General features: G+C 46.8%; 1 protein-coding gene across 5 annotated transcripts in view; it reads right to left on the reverse strand.

Moving 5' to 3' along the window:
- Positions 1-256: 256 nt before the first annotated feature.
- M1AP (meiosis 1 associated protein) overlaps positions 257-20,886 on the reverse strand; it is a 209,922-nt gene continuing 189,292 nt past the window's right edge. For all 5 annotated transcript variants that reach the window (XM_073586833.1, XM_073586836.1, XM_073586832.1 and 2 more), the window contains exons 8-10: positions 8,874-9,074; positions 8,190-8,321; positions 257-510 (exon numbers count right to left, since the gene is read on the reverse strand). In XM_073586833.1, coding sequence (XP_073442934.1) covers positions 364-510; positions 8,190-8,321; positions 8,874-9,074 — 480 coding nt within the window. In that variant the 3' untranslated portion in view covers positions 257-363. The remainder of the gene's footprint in view (positions 511-8,189; positions 8,322-8,873; positions 9,075-20,886) is intronic.

Consider the following 20,886-nt stretch of genomic DNA (forward strand, 5'->3'; position numbering starts at 1 on the left):
AGCTAGGGCGCCCCCAGCGTTATGGACAGGGAAGGAGCCCCTAGTCCTGGCATACCCGACTACAAAGTCATGACGCCATGTATGAGGAGAGCCCTGTACAGCAACATTGCCAGATCCGTGTATGAGGAGAGCATTGTACAGTGACATTGCCGGACTCGTGTATGGGGAGAGCCCCGTACAGTGACATTGCCGGACCCGTGTATGAGGAGACCCCTGTACAGCGACATTGCCGGACCCGTGTATGAGGAGACCCCAGTACACTCCATAGGGAACAGTTTATTCATCAGGTGTAACAACATTTACTAACATTCTACAGTAGAACACAAAGCGCAATGAACTCCGATGCCGACAGGTATGAAGATTTCATGGGCTTCCATCCTCCTTATCACGCAGCCGTCTTCTCTTGGGGGATGGGCTGTCATTGACCATACATCCGCGCTTACTAGAACTTGGAGCAACAAATTGCAAGGGAGCAATGGTGGCTCTGGCTTTACCACTGGGGTTGAGAACCTAGAAAAGCAGAAGTGATCAGTCAGGTTCCAGCTCGCTCTGACACACTGTCCATAATGACCAACTACACCATCTCATCCAGAAGATCTTACCGGCGTCAGACATATATAAGAACTACTGGGTGGTGACATCAGTCATGATGAATCCTCACTTACCGGACAGGAGAGAGGAGCAGAATGTCACAGAAAACGCTAAAATATCATCAATGTTCCCCAATACTAATAGATATCAAAAGTCTACACACCCGATAAAAGGGATTGTCATAGAAATAAAATCCCACCAGAAGAATCATTTCATTGTCCCCTTTAATTTTGCCCATAGTTGTCCATCATGCTTGACCTTTCTCCACACATTATACATTGTGTCACTAAATAATCTATAGCCCACAATGTTCTGTACTGAGGGAATCATCCGGCCATTGTATAAAGCTGTTATAGTGTCGGCCATTACTACGTCTTGTGGTCGGCGCTCCGCAGTCTGACTGCTCTAACTGTAGAGAACCCTTTCCTGTTTAGCTGCCGGGATCTCTGCAAATCCATTGACAAAAGCTGAAATCTTTCTGGGTAGAGAAAAAGAAATAAAGAAGTCTAAAAGTAAACACCGGCGCTCCACCTAATGCACGCCGCGCGCCTCCACTCTTGGTGAGGTTCAGGTGTGACCCACTATCCAGGGGGGACGCTCCCCTGTCCCCACTTGTCATCTGCCTGGAGTGTACAGCACTCTCTTTGTGCCGTTGGTGTCTATTGCCAGTATCTACATATTCACTGGCTCCCACCCCCCTGCTCCAGTGCACAGAATCCTCTGCTGCAGCCACTTCTATGGATCTTTTGGTGGATCAGGAATCTCCTTCATAGGATCACGCTACTTACACTGGACCATTCAATCCTTGTAAGGTAGGCAGACGATTCTTTCATCCACTTGTTATACCTCCTTGATCTTTAGTCACTACTTTTGAGATTTTTACAACTCCAGCGCGGTGCTCTTTTGTCCTCCTCCAGAAATAAAGAAGTAAAATCATGTGTTACATAAACCAGCACACCCTTGCACTGATACTCTGCTGCAGTCCCCTGTGTATTTCTGTTCAGTGTTTTTGGGTTGGGGATCCATCGCTCGGTGAATCTAGAATTGGCCATCTTTGCCGCTCCTCCCTGCAGCAGCTCCACATCTGTCAGATCAGGTCACCACAGGCTGCTCCACATCTGTCAGATCAGGACACCACAGGCTGCTCCACATCTGTCAGATCAGGTCACCACAGGCTGCTCCACATCTGTCAGATCAGGTCACCACAGGCTGCTCCACATCTGTCAGATCAGGTCACCACAGGCTGCTCCACATCTGTCAGATCAGGACACCACAGGCTGCTCCACATCTTTCAGATCAGGACACCACAGGCTGCTCCACATCTGTCAGATCAGGTCACCACAGGCTGCTCCACATCTGTCAGATCAGGTCACCACAGGCTGCCCTTTGGGTTTAGGTTTGGGCTCAGCCGCTCCAGAATACCCATCTTCTTTTGGAGAAGCCGTTCTCTTGGCGATCTGGATGGAGGTCACTAATGGTCATTGTCGATGAAAGGTGAAATTCCTCCTTATCTTCGGCTCTTTAGGCAGAAAGGTTCTGATGCAACATTGTCTGCTATTTGTTCTATCCATAACTCCCTCCCCCTTGGATAAAGCCCCAGTTCCAGAGCACAATGCTGCCCCCACCATGCCTCACTTTGGGGATGGGGGTCTTCTGGTGATGACCAATGTTGGTTTTGCACCTTCTGGAATTATGGCCACAAAGTTTCCCCTCTGTCTCATCAGACAGAATATGTTTTCCTGCTTGTGGCTGATATGATGGAGCCAAGCTTGGTTGTTTTTCTGTGTAAGAAAAGACTTCCCTTCTTGCCTCTGACCCCACAGGTCAGACATATGAAGAATATGGGAGATTGTTGCCATAGGCAGGATAGAATCAGAGCTGTCCAGGCATTCCCGCAGCTCCTTTAATGTTGCTCTTGGCAGCCTCCCTTTCTTTATTTTCATCAATTTATGAGGGATGTCTAGTTCTTCAGTAATATCACTGTTATGACAATTTTAAGCCCCTCTTGATGACATCTTCAGTGTCCATCCTCTATCCAATGCCTTGAAAATGGATTTGTCTCTTCTCTTGACTTACAACTTTGAACAGCGAGATCCTTTGCTGTGTTGTCAAAACATGCCACAATCACACCTATCCTTAAAAAGCCAACCCTCGATCCAACAGCCATGTCCAGCTATCGCCCAATATCGCTGCTCCCATTCGCTTCTAAACTCCTGGAGCAGCATGTCCACACTGAACTTTCCTCCCACCTCTCATCTAACTTGCTCTTTGACAATCTACAATCTGGCTTCCGCCCCCATCATTCCACTGAGACAGCCCTGACCAAAATTACCAACGACCTACATACAGCCAAAGCTAACGGACAATACTCTATACTCCTGCTTCTAGACCTGTCCTCTGCTTTCGATACAGTTGACCACTGCCTCCTACTACAGATCCTTTCCTCCTTTGGCATCAAAGACCTCGCCCTATCCTGGATCTCCTCATACCTTTCCAACCGCACATTCAGCGTCTCCCACTCCCACACTACCTCTCTCTGTTGGAGTCCCCCAAGGCTCTGTTCTAGGACCCCTACTCTTCTCAATCTACACACTTGGTCTGGGGCAACTCAAAGTCCCACGGATTCCAGTACCACCTTTATGCCGATGATACTCAGATCTACCTCTCTGCTCTCCAGAATCCCAGAGTGTCTATCAGCCATATCCTCCTTCATCTCCTCTCGCTTCCTCAAACTCAATGTGGACAAATCTGAACTGATCATCTTTCCCCATCTCACAGATCTTCCTTACCTGACATTTCTATAACAATTGATGACATCACGCTTTCCCCGGAGGTCCGCTGCCTCGGAATAACCCTTGACTCTGCCCTGTCCTTCAAACCACACATCCAAGCTCTCTCCACCTACTGTCGCCTCCAGTTCAAAAATATTTCCAGAATTCATTCCTTCCTCAACCCTCAATCTGCTAAAATGCTTGTGCATGCCCTCATCATCTCCCGCCTCGACTATTGCAACATCCTTTTCTGTGGCCTCCCTGCTAACACTCTGGCACCTCTCCAGTCCATTCTCAACTCTGCCGCCCGACTAATTCATCTCTCTCCTCGCTACTCCTCCACTTCTCCCCTCTGCAAATCTCTTCACTGGCTCCCATTCCCTCAGCATATCCAGTTCAGATTACTAATACTGACCTACAAGGCCATCTATAACCTGTCTCCTCCATACATCTCTGAACTAATCTCCAGATACCTTCCCTCAAGGAATCTCCGGTCCTCCCAAGACCTCCTTCTCTCCTCCACACTTATTCGCTCCTCACCCAACCACCTCCAAGACTTCTCCCGAATAGCCCCCATCCTCTGGAATTCCCTGCCCCAACACGTCCGGCTATCAACCACACTCGGATCCTTCAGACGGAACCTGAAAACCCACCTCTTCAGGAAAGCCTACAGCCTGCAGTGATCCCTGCTGCCTCCTCACCACTACTGGAGCTACCGCCTCACCATCACTGGAGCTGCTCCAATCCCCCAACCTACTGTCTCCTTCCCCACCATCCTGTAGCATGTAAGCCCGAAAGGGCAGGGTCCTCTCTCCCCTCTATATCAGTCTGTGATTGTTAGTTTGTTTGCTGTAAGTGATATCTGTAATCTGTATGTAACCCCATCTCATGTTCAGCACCATGGAACCAATGGTGCTACATAAATAAATAATAATAATAATAATAATAATAATGTTGTCAGCTGTTTACGGACCAGAAAATGTCAGGAAAATCCTCCTGGAGCAGCGACACTTTCTCTGGGGTTAATCAGAATCGCTGACTATGTAACATGGGAGAATGTGACAGTGTGAGTACAACCATAGCCCTGATTATGAGAGGGTGCTCACACTTATGCAACCACTCTGCTTCCTTTCTCTTGGTTCACTGCCCTCTGTTGTGCTCCACGACGGGTTCTGTCAGTTGTTGGGCGTGACTCGATGGCGTAGTCTCCCTAAATGGAGCCTTCATTGCTGCGGTCCAACTGTGGTTCCTCTACTTCCGCTGGTGCCATCCTGTTACTGTTGTGTCCAGTTGTGAAGACCTTGCTCCCCATATGCCTTCCTGCCTGCTGCACCATCGTCCAGAGTCTGTGTGTCCACGCAGACCTGAGTCTCCATGGATCCACCTCACAAGGTGGGCCTAACAGAAGAGCATGGATTCCAATATCATTGATACTGGACAGGGACGCTTGGTCAGCACTGATTTTGCAGCTTGCTCTCAGTCAGTGGGATCTTTATCCAGGCCGTGCAGGATCTCTCAGCCCATAGGGACGCATTGCTCCTGAATCGGGCGGTTTCTTCCTCAGCTCTAAGCACCTTCCATAGCCTAATATGCTCTGGGACATTGTGTTTGGGAAACATCTCCGCCTTTGCCAACTCCTGCACCTCCTGATGGCGATCCACAGGCCTGCCGGGGCTTTGTGACTGAATGCATTGATACTATGTTAAGTTCAAAGCAATATTTTTCTGACCAGTCCAAGGTGACTTACATTTTTCTTTGGTCTTTGGAGAACTTTTGGCATGTGTTGTGATTTTTAGGAGCAGGATGTTTCTTTGATGCACTCTCTACCATCTTTCCGGTGTGTCTTCTGCGTTTGATGGACAGGGTCGTGTTTACTGTGCTGCCGATTTCATACTGTGGCTCAGACCAGCGACTTCTTCTGGTTGACATTATGCCATCTAGTTCTGTACCATCCGCCAAATTAGTCTGTGACAAGGACGCTTTCCTGGCCGTCTTCTACGCCGGCTTACCAGTCGGTTAAAAAATTCACTCACTGGTGGAGATCCCTTGAGGGCTTGATTTCCTTTACCACTTGATTGGACTAGCATTTTCCAGAATGGTTTAGGGAAAAAAAACGTTTGATTACCATGTGCTACATCCTTGAGCGTCTTCAAAATCTCCTCCCCGAACATTTGCCCTGTAAACCTTGGAGATCGGTCAGGACACTTAATAGCCCTGTGTCTGTACACACACTGGCCAGTGACCGGACCATGCAGCGTTATGTGTAGACCCTATCTCGTATGTTATGGTTGGACGGTACAATACAAGCACATTTTACCATCCACCTTTCATGTCCCCCCTATTTCCCCGCAGAGCGTAGCTTGGAGCAGCAGGATCCTCACTCCTCTTAGTATCGGAGTTATGTTTATTCTGTAATGTCCTTATTACCTGTACAAGTCTGTAAGAATCGATAGTTTTACTGGCAGACTGTTCATGGTGATGAACAGGATCAATACCACACGAACTGTTCCAAACTAAAGACCAAATGGAGAGAACCTCAAACTCCAGACGAAGAAGGAACGACCCCCCCCAGGATTAATTCTTTCACCCAATAAAAATAAATCATTCATGCCCAAGTCTGGTTCCTTCAGGACACGCTCTAATTGATTCTGGAGCAGCAGATAAATTTATGGACTTCTCTATGGACAAAAGGCTGAAAATTCCTTCACTTTCTTTGCAGAAACCTTTGAAGCTATCCTTCATGAATGGCTCAACAATTCCACGTGGTCCTGCCCAACTCACCAATTCAGGACAGAGGAGGTGAGTCTTCAGATAGGTGCACTAGAAGTTGAGAACATTTATTTTTTTTAATTTTGCCACTTTCTGCACCAGTGCTTCTGGGACTTCTTTAACTACATGCTTCGGTCATTTACTGGATGTCCAACCAGATCACCCCATGGGCACCATCTTGTTTTCATAAATGCCTCAAAGCGCCACCTCAACCTCCTTCTCAGAAACTGACTGTTCTGCCTTCATTGCCTCCAGACTTCCTGCCTCTTATTGGGACTATGCAGACGTCTTCTCCAATCAAAGAGTCAAAAAGAACGGCAGAGCTGATGCCCGATTTAGATTCTCAGAAAACGCACCGTCTCAGGTGACTGAACTGAGGATATCCAGGCTTCCAAAGCCATGTTCACACATTCGGTATTTGGTCAGTATTTTACATCAGTATTTGTAATCCAAAACCAGGAGTGAGTGATAATACAGAAGTGGTGACGATTTCTATTACACTTTTCCTCTGATTGTTCCTCTCCTGGTTTTGGTTACCAATACTGGGGTAAAATACTGACCAAATGCTGAACGTGTGAATCATTCTTTAGTCTCCAGGTTACTCTGCTGGGAAGCTTTACCAAGGGCCCAGGCTGCTCAGCTCTCTGGTCACATAGGAGGTAAACGAACTGCTGAACTGCTTGCTGCGGGTGTGATCTAGTCGTGTGTCCCTGCCCGCTCGCTGCGGGTGTGATCTAGTCGTGTGTCCCTGCCCGCTCGCTGCGGGTGTGATCTAGTCGCGTGTCCCTGCCCGCTCGCTGCGGGTGTGATCTAGTCGCGTGTCCCTGCCCGCTCGCTGCGGGTGTGATCTAGTCGCGTGTCCCTGCCCGCTCGCTGCGGGTGTGATCTAGTCGTGTGTCCCTGCCCGCTCGCTGCGGGTGTGATCTAGTCGTGTGTCCCTACCCGCTCGCTGCGGGTGTGATCTAGTCGTGTGTCCCTGCCCGCTCGCTGCGGGTGTGATCTAGTCGTGTCCCTGCCCGCTCGCTGCGGGTGTGATCTAATCGTGTGTCCTGCCCGCTCGCTGCGTGTGTGATCTAGTCGTGTGTCCCTGCCCGCTCGCTGCGGGTGTGATCTAGTCGTGTGTCCCTGCCCGCTCGCTGCGGGTGTGATCAAGTCGTGTCCCTGCCCGCTCGCTGCGGGTGTGATCTAGTCGTGTCCTGCCCGCTCGCTGCGGGTGTGATCTAGTCGTGTGTCCCTGCCCGCTCGCTGCGGGTGTGACCTGGCTGTGTGTCCCTGCCCACTCGCTGAGGATGTGACCTGGCCGCGTGTTCCTGCCCGTTCGCTGTGGGTGTGACCTGGCTGTGTGTCCCTGCCCACTCGTTGTGGGTGTGACCTGGCTGTATGTCCCTGCCGACTCGCTGCGGGTGTGACCTGGCCGCGTGTTCCTGCCCGTTCGCTGCGGGTGTGACCTGGCCTTGTGTCCCTGCCCGCTCGCTGCGGGTGTGACCTGGCTGTGTGTCCCTGCCCGCTCGCTGCGGGTGTGATCTAGTTGCGTGTTCCTGTCCGCTCGCTGCCAGTGTAACCTGGCCACGTGTCCCTGCCCGCTTGCTGTGGGTGTGACTTGGCTGTGTCCCTGCCCACTCGCTGAGGATGTGACCTGGCCGTGTGTTCCTGCCCGTTCGCTGCGGGTGTGACCTGGCTGTGTGTCCCTGCCCACTCGCTGCGGGTGTGACCTGGCTGTGTGTCCCTGCCCACTCGCTGCGGGTGTGACCTGGCCGCGTGTTCCTGCCCGTTCGCTGCGGGTGTGACCTGGCCTTGTGTCCCTGCCCACTCGCTGTGGATGTGACCTGGCTGTGTGTCCCTGCCCGCTCGCTGCGGGTGTGACCTGGCCGCGTGCTCCTGCCCAGTCTTTGCTTTTAAAGTTACGCAGCGTCCTGCAGAACATCTGGAAAAATATCTGCCGTGCATATAATAAAGGACTCCACAGTCCAATATTAACATTTTATCTCTGACGTCCTGTAATAACTGCGCACTGAAGCATGCTGCTGAACACTGGATGATTTCACTATGGCTTATTACCTGTCTGCTGGGCCCAGAAGATACGTGATGCCGAGGATTCTCCAAGAGCTTCTCCTGCAGATGTTGGCACAGATTACTGCTCATCTGCAGGGGGTTGTATATAGGATCGGCCTCCAGACTGCGTAGCACACCCTACACCAGGGAGAAAAGGACAGTGCGTCACACTGTGAGGGGGGTGAGACACATGCACAGTGAGGGTGCTGCACGCACACAGCGAGGGAGCGGCGCGCGCACACACATACAGACACACACCCTCCCCTTGGTCTCGAAATATCAGATGATGTTTTATAACTTTTTCTCAGTACTCCAGGTCAGATCTTTGGTTTCAAGTTTTTTTGGTACAACACAAATACATTTTATGTGGCCACTTGGATTACACGCACCGCACATTTTTTGCACATTGTATTTGGTCCTGGCACACACCACAAGTACAATTCTGCATTGTATGAAGCCGTCGAATACGGGTGACCCTTGTGGTGTGTACCAGAAGCAGACTGACTGACCACGGGTCAGTGTGAGGCACCGGGCTCATTGGACATGAAACATGGTCTTCACTGGTGGAAGAAGCGCTGGTGACTTATCGCTGTACCTACAGTAAGTGTGGAAGAGCCTCATACTTTTATAGCCTGGATTGCAGCATTCAGCAGCACAGTGCTCAGGGGCGACGTGTACCATCAGAAGTACCTGGACCCGGTGAAGAGCATCATCTGCCATGGTGGGCGGTAGTGGAGGCACCTTCATGAGAAGAACAAGTTCCCTCACAGCGAGTGGACGAAGCAGCAGAGCAGCAGAACCAGAGGATGACACCAGGACGTGAGACTGGACAGGAGAAGAGCTGGAGGAACGGCGCTGGGTACAGCCGGCAATAAGGGACAGCTGCTGAGACTAAAGACAGCAACATCACACATCTGCAGCAAGCAAGGTGGAGGCCACAGTACATACAGAAAAACTGAAAGGTGGAGGCAGTATGTATTCAAGAACCAAGCGTGGACTGCAATATATACTGAATCTGCAAATATCATCACCTATCTGTACGATCTATATACTGACCCTTGTGAATACAGCTTAAGTACTGACCCCATACATCCCATCACCCGTGTATACGGTATATACTGACCCCATCACTTGTGTATACGGTATATACTGACCCCATACATCCCATCACCTGTGTATACAGAATATACATCTGTGAAGAAACGGGGTCAGTGGGTACTCTCGTCCACTGGCCTGGCTGCCTTTAGAAAGACTGCATGGACCAGGGCTCATCCCACTGAATACCCGCTCTCTCTCCCTGTGGGTAGAACACTACTCAGACAAGACAGGGTGAGGGTAACAGTGTGGCAATACTTTATTGAACCACAACACCCAATAGCAAACAGAACAGTCCCAGCAACTACCCCAAGATAGTGCACATTACAGGGTATCACCCTTCCCTTCCGCTGACTCATTGGGATAATGGTAGATGTTATGTCCGAGCTTCCTGGAGAAGAGATATTGACAAGCGTAGGGAGATGACAGAGAACAGTCCATAGAGCCCGTACATGGTCCAAAGCCAGTTGCCACAATGTCAGAGCTCCCAGGGTCGCCACTCCACCTGTGATACACACACAGAGAAGAGATATCGACAGGCGTAGGGAGATGACAGAGAACAGTCCATAGAGTCCGTACATGGTCCAAAGCCAGTTGACACGAGAGTCACCACCTGGCTTATCTGACAATCTCCATGGAACCAGGTGACCAGCGGGTCCCAAAACTTGACTTTCTCCAAACATATCCATGGTTCAGAGAGGGTCACTGGACCAGATCTGTGACCTTCCAACCAGAGTCAAAAATCCCTAGGTTGTTTCCTATGGAATCATAGATCCGTGTCCTTCGTGATGGTGCCATGATGAATTGGCTGCAGTCCTGTCTCTCATCCGTTGGGTGCTTTGCAGAATGTCCGACTGGTAGCTCTCAGTCATGAGATCAGCTCTCTGAGTCTTTTTATACCCGAGGCATGTAAGCTATTTTTAGAATTACCCAGTGTCCTTTAGTCCACCCTCACATTCTTTTCACTCTTTACTTTTGAAGTCAACAAACTGCTTCCAGAATACAATACACAATTAGAATATCAGCACACAACAAAGATTAACACACACTATGTACAAGTCACTATTACAGACTTACACATTATATCAGTTTGCAAGTCTGTCTTCTTGACCCACCAGAAATAAACATTTAAATCCACAAGCCAATATACAGATAAAAAGTCAAATCTTCTTGGTTTGCCAAAAACATAGTCGTCAGGGTAATTAAGATATACTCTGGTTTCTTCACAACTTCATTTATTGGTATGTAGTTTCCTACATGTCTAGCACCTTAATTCCTTGATGAAAATTCACACTTGTCCATTCATCCATTATAAGTTTATGCTTAGAACATACAACACTGCTCTTCACCTCTCAAAACAAACCTATTTCAACACCCTCATCACTTCACTGTCCAATAACCCTAAACGTCTCTTTGACACTTTTCATTCTCTACTCAGCCCAAGAGTACTGGCCCCAACCACGGAGCTTCGAGCTGACGATCTGGCCAATTACTTAAAAGAAAAAATTGACCAGATCCGACAGGAAATTATCTCCCAATCACCTCATACCATGCACTGTCCTCCCTCCCCCACTGCATCTATCTCACTCTCTGATTTTGAACCAGTCACAGAAGTAGTAAGCAGGCTCCTTGCATCTTCTCACCCAACCACTTGCACCAGTGACCCATTTCCATCACATCTACTCCAGACCCTTTCCCCTGCTGTCACCCCTCACCTAACTAAAATATTTAACCTCTCTTCTGATATCTTTCCCTCCTCATTTAAGCATGCCATCATACATCCACTACTTAAAAAACCATCCCTCGACCAAAACTGTGCCGCTAACTATAGACCTGTTTCTAATCTTCCCTTCATCTCTAAACTCCTGGAACGCCTGGTCCACTCCCGTCTCATCCGCTATCTCTCAGAAAACTCTGTTCTTGACCCTCTCCAATCCGGTTTCCGCTCTTTACATTCTACTGAAACTGCCCTCACTAAAGTCTCTAATGATCTGCTAACAGCTAAATCAAATGGTCATTACTCCATGCTTATTCTCTCGGATCTCTCTGCAGCATTCGACACTGTGGATCATCAGCTCCTCCTGACTATGCTCCGTTCCATTGGCCTCAAGGACACCGTTCTCCTCCTATCTCTCCGACCGCTCCTTTACTGTATCTTTTGCTGGCTCCTCCTCCTCTCATCTTCCCCTTACTGTTGGGGTTCCTCAAGGATCAGTCCTAGGCCCCTCCTCTTCTCTTTGTATACTGCCCCTATTGGTCAAACAATCAGTAGATTTGGTTTCCAGTACCATCTCTATGCTGATGACACCCAATTATACGCTTCTTCTCCTGACATCACGCCTGCCTTTCTAGAAAACACCGGCGATTGTCTAAACGCTGTGTCTAACATCATGTCCTCACTATATCTGAAACTGAGCCTGTCAAAGACTGAACTCCTTGTGTTTCCTCCCTCTACTAATGTACCTATACCCGACATTGCCATTTCCGTGTGTGGTTCTACTATTACTCCCCAGCAACATGCCTGCTGCCTTGGGGTCATACTTGACTCCAAGCTCTCCTTTGTCCCCCACATCCGATCACTGGCTCGCTCTTGTTATCTGCACCTCAAAAACAGTTCTAGAATTTGACCTTTTCTTACTTTTGACTCTGCAAAAACTCTTACTGTTTCTCTTATTCATTCTCGTCTTGACTATTGTAACTCCCTTCTAATCAGTCTCCCTCTTACCAAACTCTCCCCCCTCCAATCTGTCTTGAATGCTGCAGCCAGGATCATATTCCTCACCAATCGTTACACCGATGACTCTACCTTGTGCCAGTCATTACACTGGCTACCCATCCACTCCAGAATCCAGTACAAACTTATTACCCTCACCCACAAAACCCTTCATTGCTCAGCACCACCCTACATCTCCTCCCTTGTTTCAGTATACCATCCTACCCGTGCCCTCCGTTCTGCTGATGACCTGAGGTTAGCATCCTCAATAATCAGAACCTCCCACTCCAGTCTTCAAGACTATACACGTGCTGTGCCAATTCTTTGGAATGCACTTCCCAGGTCAATACGATTAGTCCCCAATCCCCACAATTTTAAGCGTGCCCTGAAAACTCATTCATTCAGACTGGCCTACCGCCTCAACACATTAACCTAATCTATCCCTATGTGGCACAGTCAAAAGATTTTTTACCATAATCAGGTTCCCCGCATCATGTTCCCACATGCTTTATGCATCCATTAGCCCTCTGTGTCTGTACTGTTACACACTTAACATTATGGCTGGTCCATACAATCAGGGCAACTGTTACCACCCACCTTTTGTGTCTACCTCTTTCCTCATAGACTGTAAGCTTGCGAGCAGGGCCCTCACTCCTCTTGGTATCTGTTATGATCTATGTGATTATTGTTATGCTGTAATGTATATTGTCTGTACAAGTCCACTCTGAAATGTAAAGTGCTGCGGAATATATCGGCGCTATAGAAATAAAATTTATTATTATTATTACTTGTCTTTATCTGTCCATTTGATTGTCTATTTCCTGAATGCAATCTGGCTCCTAATTCTCCCCCTCCTGTGTTTCTGTGACCCGGCTCCCTCCTGGTCTATCTCATCTGCTCATAAATCATTATAAATGTAGAGGCCGGGTCTGACTGACCGCGGTCTGGCTCCAATACATATTACACAAAGATAATTGGAGTACAAGTCCGATATAATGGAAAAAAATACGTCACCTTGAGAAAGAGGCGAAACGCGCGTCGGTGGCGATGCTGCATAGGTCCTGGTGGAATTCTTTATGGGTAAGCACTAATGCGTGGGATAGTGGGGGTTTCTTCAGGATGCGCACCTGATATGATCTCCCTGTACTTTTGAGTCCCTAATATATGGCCCATATCCACCACAGGCACTTAGCACTTTATATTGAGATTAGTAGGACCAAAGCAGCTGATATTACCTGATCCTTTTCTTTTGTTGTATATATATTTGTTATGTCAGTACTATTATATGTTTAATAAATTTTGATATTTTTCCATTATATCGGACTTGTACTCCAATTATCTTTGTGTAATATGTTATGCTGGAGTGTCCATCTTCAATTCCCTTTGAGTCGATACTACAAAGTAGGTGACTCTATTGGGATATATACTAGTTTGTTCCATATGGTTTTGTTTTATAGGTCTGGCTCCATTAGTATGGCTCGAAGAGTGCAGCAGAAATGGCTCACAAGTGAACAGAAGATACGAGAAACCACTGTTATTAAATGTACTTAGTTTTTTCTTTTTCCTCACACTATGATTACATCGGCCCTAAGGGTATATTCCCACGGTCAGTAAACACTGCGGACATCTGCAGCATCAAACCCACAGTGGCCAGATGTTACAGCATAGAGGATGATTTCAAGAAATCCCATGCCCACTATGTGTGCACCAATACCTGCGGCTCACCCGCAGAGACGGGTGCATCTTTCCAGACCGCAGCATGTCTACTTATCTTGCGGAGAGGCTCCATTTCTGCTGTGTAAATTACCCATTCACTATCATTAGATGAGGTAAAGCCACATTATCTCCTTAGTCACATGTGTATTAAGTGCGGTAATGTAAATAATGTTGTACCTTGTTTCAACTGGAAGTTCGTATACACTGCAGTTCTCGCGATGAGTTGAGCTGACCGCGAGAACTGCCGTGCATGTGACCACTGGGGACAGGGTTATCTCCTCCGGTGATCATCTTCAAGCCCCGCTGTGTTCTGGATGTCAGGCTGAGTGGTGGGTCAGGAGTCGTCGTGGGACAGTATATTCATCTTCTCAGCAGACAGGTAAGGATAGTGCTGCTTTTTTATTTTAATTCTCTTACAGGAGATGAGAGTGATGATGGAATAGGTGATGCAGTAAGTATGGCTTAATTAAGATCTATTAAAGGAGTATGTGTAATTATTTCAATTAATGGACTTTATTCTGGTTGTGTTTATTGACTAACTATAGTATTAGTAATGGATGGGTGTCTTGTAGACGCTTCTCCATTACTAAGCCATGGGCTTGATGTCATCGGACAATACAAAGGTGACATCAACCCCACAAATGTTATCCCACTTGACAGCGCTATAGGGCAAGTGGGAAGAGCTGGGTAAAGTGCCACAATTGGTGCATTTTTGGATGTGTTAATTGTGGGGCGGCTGCGGGCTGTTATTTTTAGGCTGCTCAGGGCCAAAATCCATGGGCCTCACCAGCCTGAGAACACCAGGCCGCAGTTGCTGCTTTTTTCTTGGCTGGTTAACAAAAACAGGGGGGCCCTACACTTTTTTTTTTGGAGGGGATTCCACTATTTTTGCTAAACATCCAAGGTAAACAGACTGCTGGGGCCTGGTATTATCAGGCTGGTAAGGTTCATGGATATTATATCCTTACCAGCCTTAAATACTCCCAGTAGTCCCAGTAGTCTGCTTTACTCTGGCTGGTTAACAAATAGAGGGGGACCCCATGCTACTTTTTTTTTTATTTATTAAAAGGTGGACCTCTATCTGTGCTTTCCTCCACTTCATGTGTCATGTACTTCTGGCTGTGTTACAAGACTTACCATTATTTAAATTAGTACACAGGGTAGTAAGCTGCGTTCCCACTTAATACGCATGTGACTAGAAAGATAATGTGGTTTTACCGCATCTAATGAAAGTGTATAGGTAATTTACGCAGCGGACACTGAGTATCTCCGCTACATAAATTGACATGTTGTGGGCGAGTCGTGGGCATCGGAGCATGCATAGTGGGCATGGGATTTCTTGAAATCCCATCCACAATGCTATAACAGCTGGACATTGCAGGTTGGACACTGCGAATGCACGCAGCGTCCAACCTGCAGCATTTACTGACCGTGTGCACATTATTATTTATTATTATAGCGCCATTTATTCCATGGCGCTTTACATGTGATAACCTAATATATAGTGGGGAAAAAGTATTTAGTCAGCCACCAATTGTACAAGTTCTCCCACTTATAGAGATGACAGAGACCTGTAATTGACATCATAGGTAGACCACAACTATGAGAGTCAAAATGAAAAAAACAAATCCAGAAAATCACCTTTTTGGCGAGATTTATTTTGCAAATTATGGTGGAAAATAAGTATTTGGTCATCTAAAAACATGCAAGATTTCTGGCTCTCACAGACCTGTAACTTCTTCTGTAAGAGGCTCCTCTGTCCTCCACTCATTACCTGTAGTAATGGCACCTGTGAGAACTTATCAGTATAAAAGACACCTGTCCACAACCTTACACAGTCACACTCCAAACTCCACTATGCTGAAGACCAAAGAGCTGTCGAAGGACACCAGAAACAAAATTGTAGCCCTGCACCAGGCTGGGAAGACTGAATCTGCAATAGGCAAGCAGCTTGGTGTGATGAAATCAACTGTGGGAGCAATAATAAGAAAATTGAAGACATACAAGACCACTGATAATCTCCCTCGATCTGGGGCTACACGCAAGATCTCACCCCGTGGGGTCTAAAGGATCACAGGAACGGTGAGCAAAAATCCCAGAACCACATGGGGGTAGGTGGACCTAGTGAATGACCTGCATAGAGCTGGGACCACCGTAACAAAGGCTACCACCAGTAACACACTATGCCACCAGGGACTCAGATCCTGCAGTACCAGACGTGTCCCCCTGCTTAAGCCAGTACATGTCCGGGCCCATCTGAAGTTTGCTAGAGGGCATTTGGATTATCCAGAAGAATATTGGGAGAATGTCATATGGTCTGATGAAACCAAAGTAGAACTGTTTGATAGAAACAAAACTCGTTGTTTGGAGGAGACAGAATGCTGAGTTGCATCCAAAGAACACCATACCTACTGTGAAGCATGGGGGTGGCAACATAATTCTTTGGGGCTGTTTCTCTGCAATTGGACCAGGACGACTGATCCATGTGCCTGAAAGAATGAATGGAGCCATGTATTGTGAGATTTTGAGTGCAAACCTCCTTCCATCAGCAAGGGCATTGAAGATGAAATGCGGATGAGTCTTTCAGCATGATACTGATCTCAAGCACACCGCCAGGGCAACAAAGGAGTGGCTTTGTAAGAAGCCTATGAAGGTCCTGGAATGGCCTAGCCAGTCTCCAGATTTCAACCCCATAGAAAATCATAGAGACCCCATTCCCAGGTAAAACAGTAAAAGTCCCTAAGAAAGCGACACCTAGGCCTCTCTACCCGTTTCAGAGACTGCAGATTGATTACATACAGCTACCAAAGGTAGGAGTGTATGCAAATGTCATAGTATGTGTAGATCTCTTCTCTGGTTGGCCAGAAGTCTATCCAGTAAAATATGCAAATGCTAAAACTGCTGACAAACTGATGAAAGAACTGATCTGCAGGTATGGTGTCCCAGAAACCATAGAAAGCGATAGAGGTACACACTTCACGGGAGAAATAATGAGGGAAGTCATGCAGGCCCTGGGTGTACAGCAAGCATTTCATACACCAGGATGGAAGAGAAGACCACCTGCGCTCCCAGTTCTTTCACTTTCTTACCTAAGTTTTAAAGTCACTGCAGATGGTTTCCAGGTCGTTTCTTGTGGTGTCATTTGTCCCCACATGTAGTAGCAGGAATGGGTAGTCATCTGTAGGTCTGAAGAGTCCTGATATCCTGTCAGACACATCTTTAATTTTTGCACCTGGAAGACAGCACATTTCTCTTGAAGTTATATCCGGTCTGAAGATAGCGTCCTCTGTTCCTCTCAACAGGGAATCCCCCATGACCACCACTCTCCGTTTCTTCTTCACAACATTTTTCTTTCTCCATCCAGGAGGACTCTGAAGGCGTACAAGGTTGCTGTTTGTGGGCAGTCTTATCCTGATGTATTTCTTCACCGTTATCCTGCGTGAGAGCCTGGTACTGGTTCCTGAGAAGTATGGGTGCTGACTGCCTCCTGATCCTCCTGCTTCTCTGGGTCACATGTTTCCATTCCTGTTTCTTCAGGTGCATTTCGAATTTCTTCTCTTTCTGTAACATGAAGAGATAATTCTGCTCTGTCTAAGAACTCTTCACCTTCCTTAATGATCTTCAATGTAGCTAACCTCTCTTCGAGATTTTGCAACTTTTCCTCCAACAGGGACACAAGCTTGCATTTGTGGCATGTGAAGTTTGGCTTTTCCACTGGTAAGTCTGTGAACATGTAGCAAGAAATGCAGCTCACCAAATGGCTCCTGGCCTCTTCCATCTTGAGATTTCTTAAAAACGATGAAAGATGAGCCAAAATTCGGCGCGCGGTTTTTCCGATTTCCTCTTTTCAGCTGCAACGGCCAAAACCCAGTGATCGTTGAGCTCGCGGAGACTCTTCACTATTCCCAGAAGGCACTGGGAATATGCAAATGATCTCCTCAGGACTCTTCCCCTGGTTATCAGGCTTTATACTGGTTTTAATAGTTTTTAAATATGTGTTGTGTCAATAACTGTTGTTTGTCTTAAATAATTCATCATATAAGGTGTGCACATCGTTATTGCATCTCTTCCCCCTTTTTCTATGATCACTATGTACCGTATACACAGGTGATGGGATGTACGGGGTCAGTACGTACCGTGATTATTTGGTTAGATGGTGCTATAGTTTGGGGATAGCGAAGGAGCGTAAGGATTAAAGGAGCAGAAACTCTCAGGGTTTGTGCACACGATCAGGAATGGCTCAGTATTTGCTCAGGAGTTGACGCAGGTGAAATCTGCATCTGAGGTCACTGGCAGGTCACCGGCATTTTTGATGCGTTTTTTTGTCACTTGAAGTAAAGCTAATTGAAAGTTTGCTTCTAGGAAGGAAAAAAAGTGATTTCTTGTTTGCAAATACAGTAGGGAAAAAGTATTTAGTCGCCACCAATTGTGCAAGTTCTCTCCCTTATAAAGATGAGAGCGACCTGTAATTGACATCATAGGTAGACCACAACTATGAGAGTCACAATGAGAAAACAAATCCAGAAAAATCACCTTATGTTTTGGCATGATTTATTTTGCAAATTATGGTGGAAAATAAGTGTTTGGTCATTAACAAAAGTTCATCTCAATATTTTGTTATATATCCTTTGTTGGCAATGACAGAGATCAAACAAATTCTGTAAGTCTTCACAAGGTTGGCACACACTGTTGGGTGGTATGTTGGCCCATTCCTCCATGCAGATCTCCTCTAGAGCAGTGATGTTTGGGGCCTGTCAACTCCCTCTGTTGTAGCTGCTTTTTGTTCTGACCAAGCGTCAGATATGCCAGATCACCAGTGTGTCTGGGTTATGAGATATTCGCCCTGATGACGAGCGCTTGGAGACAAAGAGACTCGACACACACGAGCCGTGGTCAAATCACTTTATGTGACGTAATGAAACACAAGGCAAACTTTTATACCATTTACAATATGTAATTCTATGGATCTCATGTAGCCCTCACCATCACCCACCATCACCTTCAGGGTTATACCATGTTTACAATGTACCCAGAACACGCTGTGGCTGACTATGGAGAACAAATATGATAACAAGTATAGTGTCCTGGAGAACAGAGACTAATAGTCTACATAAGAATAATTCTAGCAATATTAGGCAAAAGGCAATTGAAGTCTTAAAGGCTTTAAAGGGATATAAAAGCAAACCATTAACCCTTATATATCAATTTCCCCCTTTTGTAAATGGTATAATCTTTGCCACAGGGTCAGCTGATGTCCAAAAAGGAGCTACTGTCTCATGGGTCTAGTACCCATAAGGGGGCTTCCTATCTGCTTCGCCCATCCACCCTCAGTGTGGACACTCACTTTCCCTGTCAGCAGTGGCTACCTGGGGTCTGATACACTACAGAAGGTTCAGCCTTAGATTCTTTTTTTATGCATACATTATCCAGTAGCTTAAGTAATACATATATTAGCGCTTTTACGGCTACATAAAACAATAAGCAAAACAACAAAATTTGCTTACAAGTCTGTACAATGCCAGAAATCCATACTGCAAGGCCACTAATCCATTTGGCTGGATTTAGGAAAGAGAATGTGTTACCCACCAGGAGTCTCTGGTTGCACTGTGCTGCTTTAACCATTGGTCTCTGAGTTCACCTATTTTGTCCCTACTGGCCCTGATCTGGAGATTGCCAGCAGGGTCGATATAATTACAACAGGTGGGACCAATTATCTGACACATTCCTCCTTCTTTTGCGGTCAGGTAATCTAGGACTATAGTATGCTGGTTAGTAACTATGATTATTTGTCTTTGTATTGTATTAGTTTAATTTAGAACTTCATGAATCTGGAGAATCTGATCGTCCAGGTAGTCGGTGGCTTCCACTAATTTATCCCACAGTTGTGTTATGAAGGGGTATATTAGCATACTACGGAATATTTTGTTATCCCCATCTCTACTAGATGCGGCCTACCATTTGGCCGGGGCTTATTGTCTGCAGCCCTTCCATACAAAGTATGAATTGGAGCTGCTGTGTCTATTTTACTATGAGGAACTATGAAAGTGTCTGGTGTCAGTTTGGCAAGAGTGCAGACCCCTCTTATCTCCAGGCTCACCCACCTGTAGGCATGATGTCCGCAAACCAAGAATACTCAGTCAGGGAGAACACAAGCGTGACCAGGGGTCTGTATACATTGGTATAAACTCAAAAAGTCCTAACATAGGCTTATGGGCGCACCAAGTATTATTCATTTGTTTTCCACTTACACCAGATGTACATTTACCCCTTTCTTTCCTTATTATTTTACCCGTAGATGATTTACAGCCTTCAACACCATCCTGGTACACCGTCTCATAACCTGTGTTTGATCGTGAGTGTATATGCAGAAGCAATTATTGTCCTCACCACAGGTGTCTGCTCCAGTGTGTTGAAGATTGAACCACAGTCCATCATTGGGATTGGGGTCTGAGTGAGGGATTTCAGTCTTCCTCCTGGCGACCATATTTCCGACATCTGAATCATATTCCCGCCTCCACATTTGTACCTTTAGGCCGCGTTGTATTAAACTGAAACCAGGGATTAGCGGCCCAATCGACTATAGCCAATGAGGCAGATATATCATGGGGCACACCTAGATTGAGTCCAAGTCTCATTGTGTATGCAGTGTGGGGTTAATACCTCCCATGGCTCGAGGTAAGGCTAAGTACGGCATGATCCTCGCAGATACTGGGCTGTGTGTACAGATCCAACAGTCTTTCGGTTTCTGTCCTTCCATGTCCTTTATAAGAGCATGATGCCGAATAAGTTTCTTGTCCCCGTCAGCATTTAAGAGTTTGTCCTGTGTCTCTGTAGAGTGCAGTAACCCTGTCACTACCAGCAAGGTGATGAGTACAGTCGTTCTACTGTTGACAGGACCTTCTTGCAGTGACTGGCGTGGATCCAGGTGGGCTTTCCCTCAAGTTTTACTGAGGTGGATGTGGTCAGCTGGACTTGGAAGGGGCCATCAAAACCTGAGCCCAGGCTCCTTCTCACGTGTCTGCGTATAACCACCCAATCACCTGGATTCAGCTGATGCACATCTGCACTGTCATTAGGATCTGGAATGGATGAGAACACATGTTTATGTACCACATTAAGTCTTTCCTGCAAGGCCTGGACGTAGACTGTCATAGAACCGTGTTGCATTTGTAGCACCTG

This window comes from Dendrobates tinctorius, unplaced genomic scaffold, assembly GCF_039654945.1.
Source record: "Dendrobates tinctorius isolate UK_male_01 unplaced genomic scaffold, ASM3965494v1 ptg000096l, whole genome shotgun sequence".
NCBI lineage: Eukaryota > Metazoa > Chordata > Amphibia > Anura > Dendrobatidae > Dendrobates > Dendrobates tinctorius.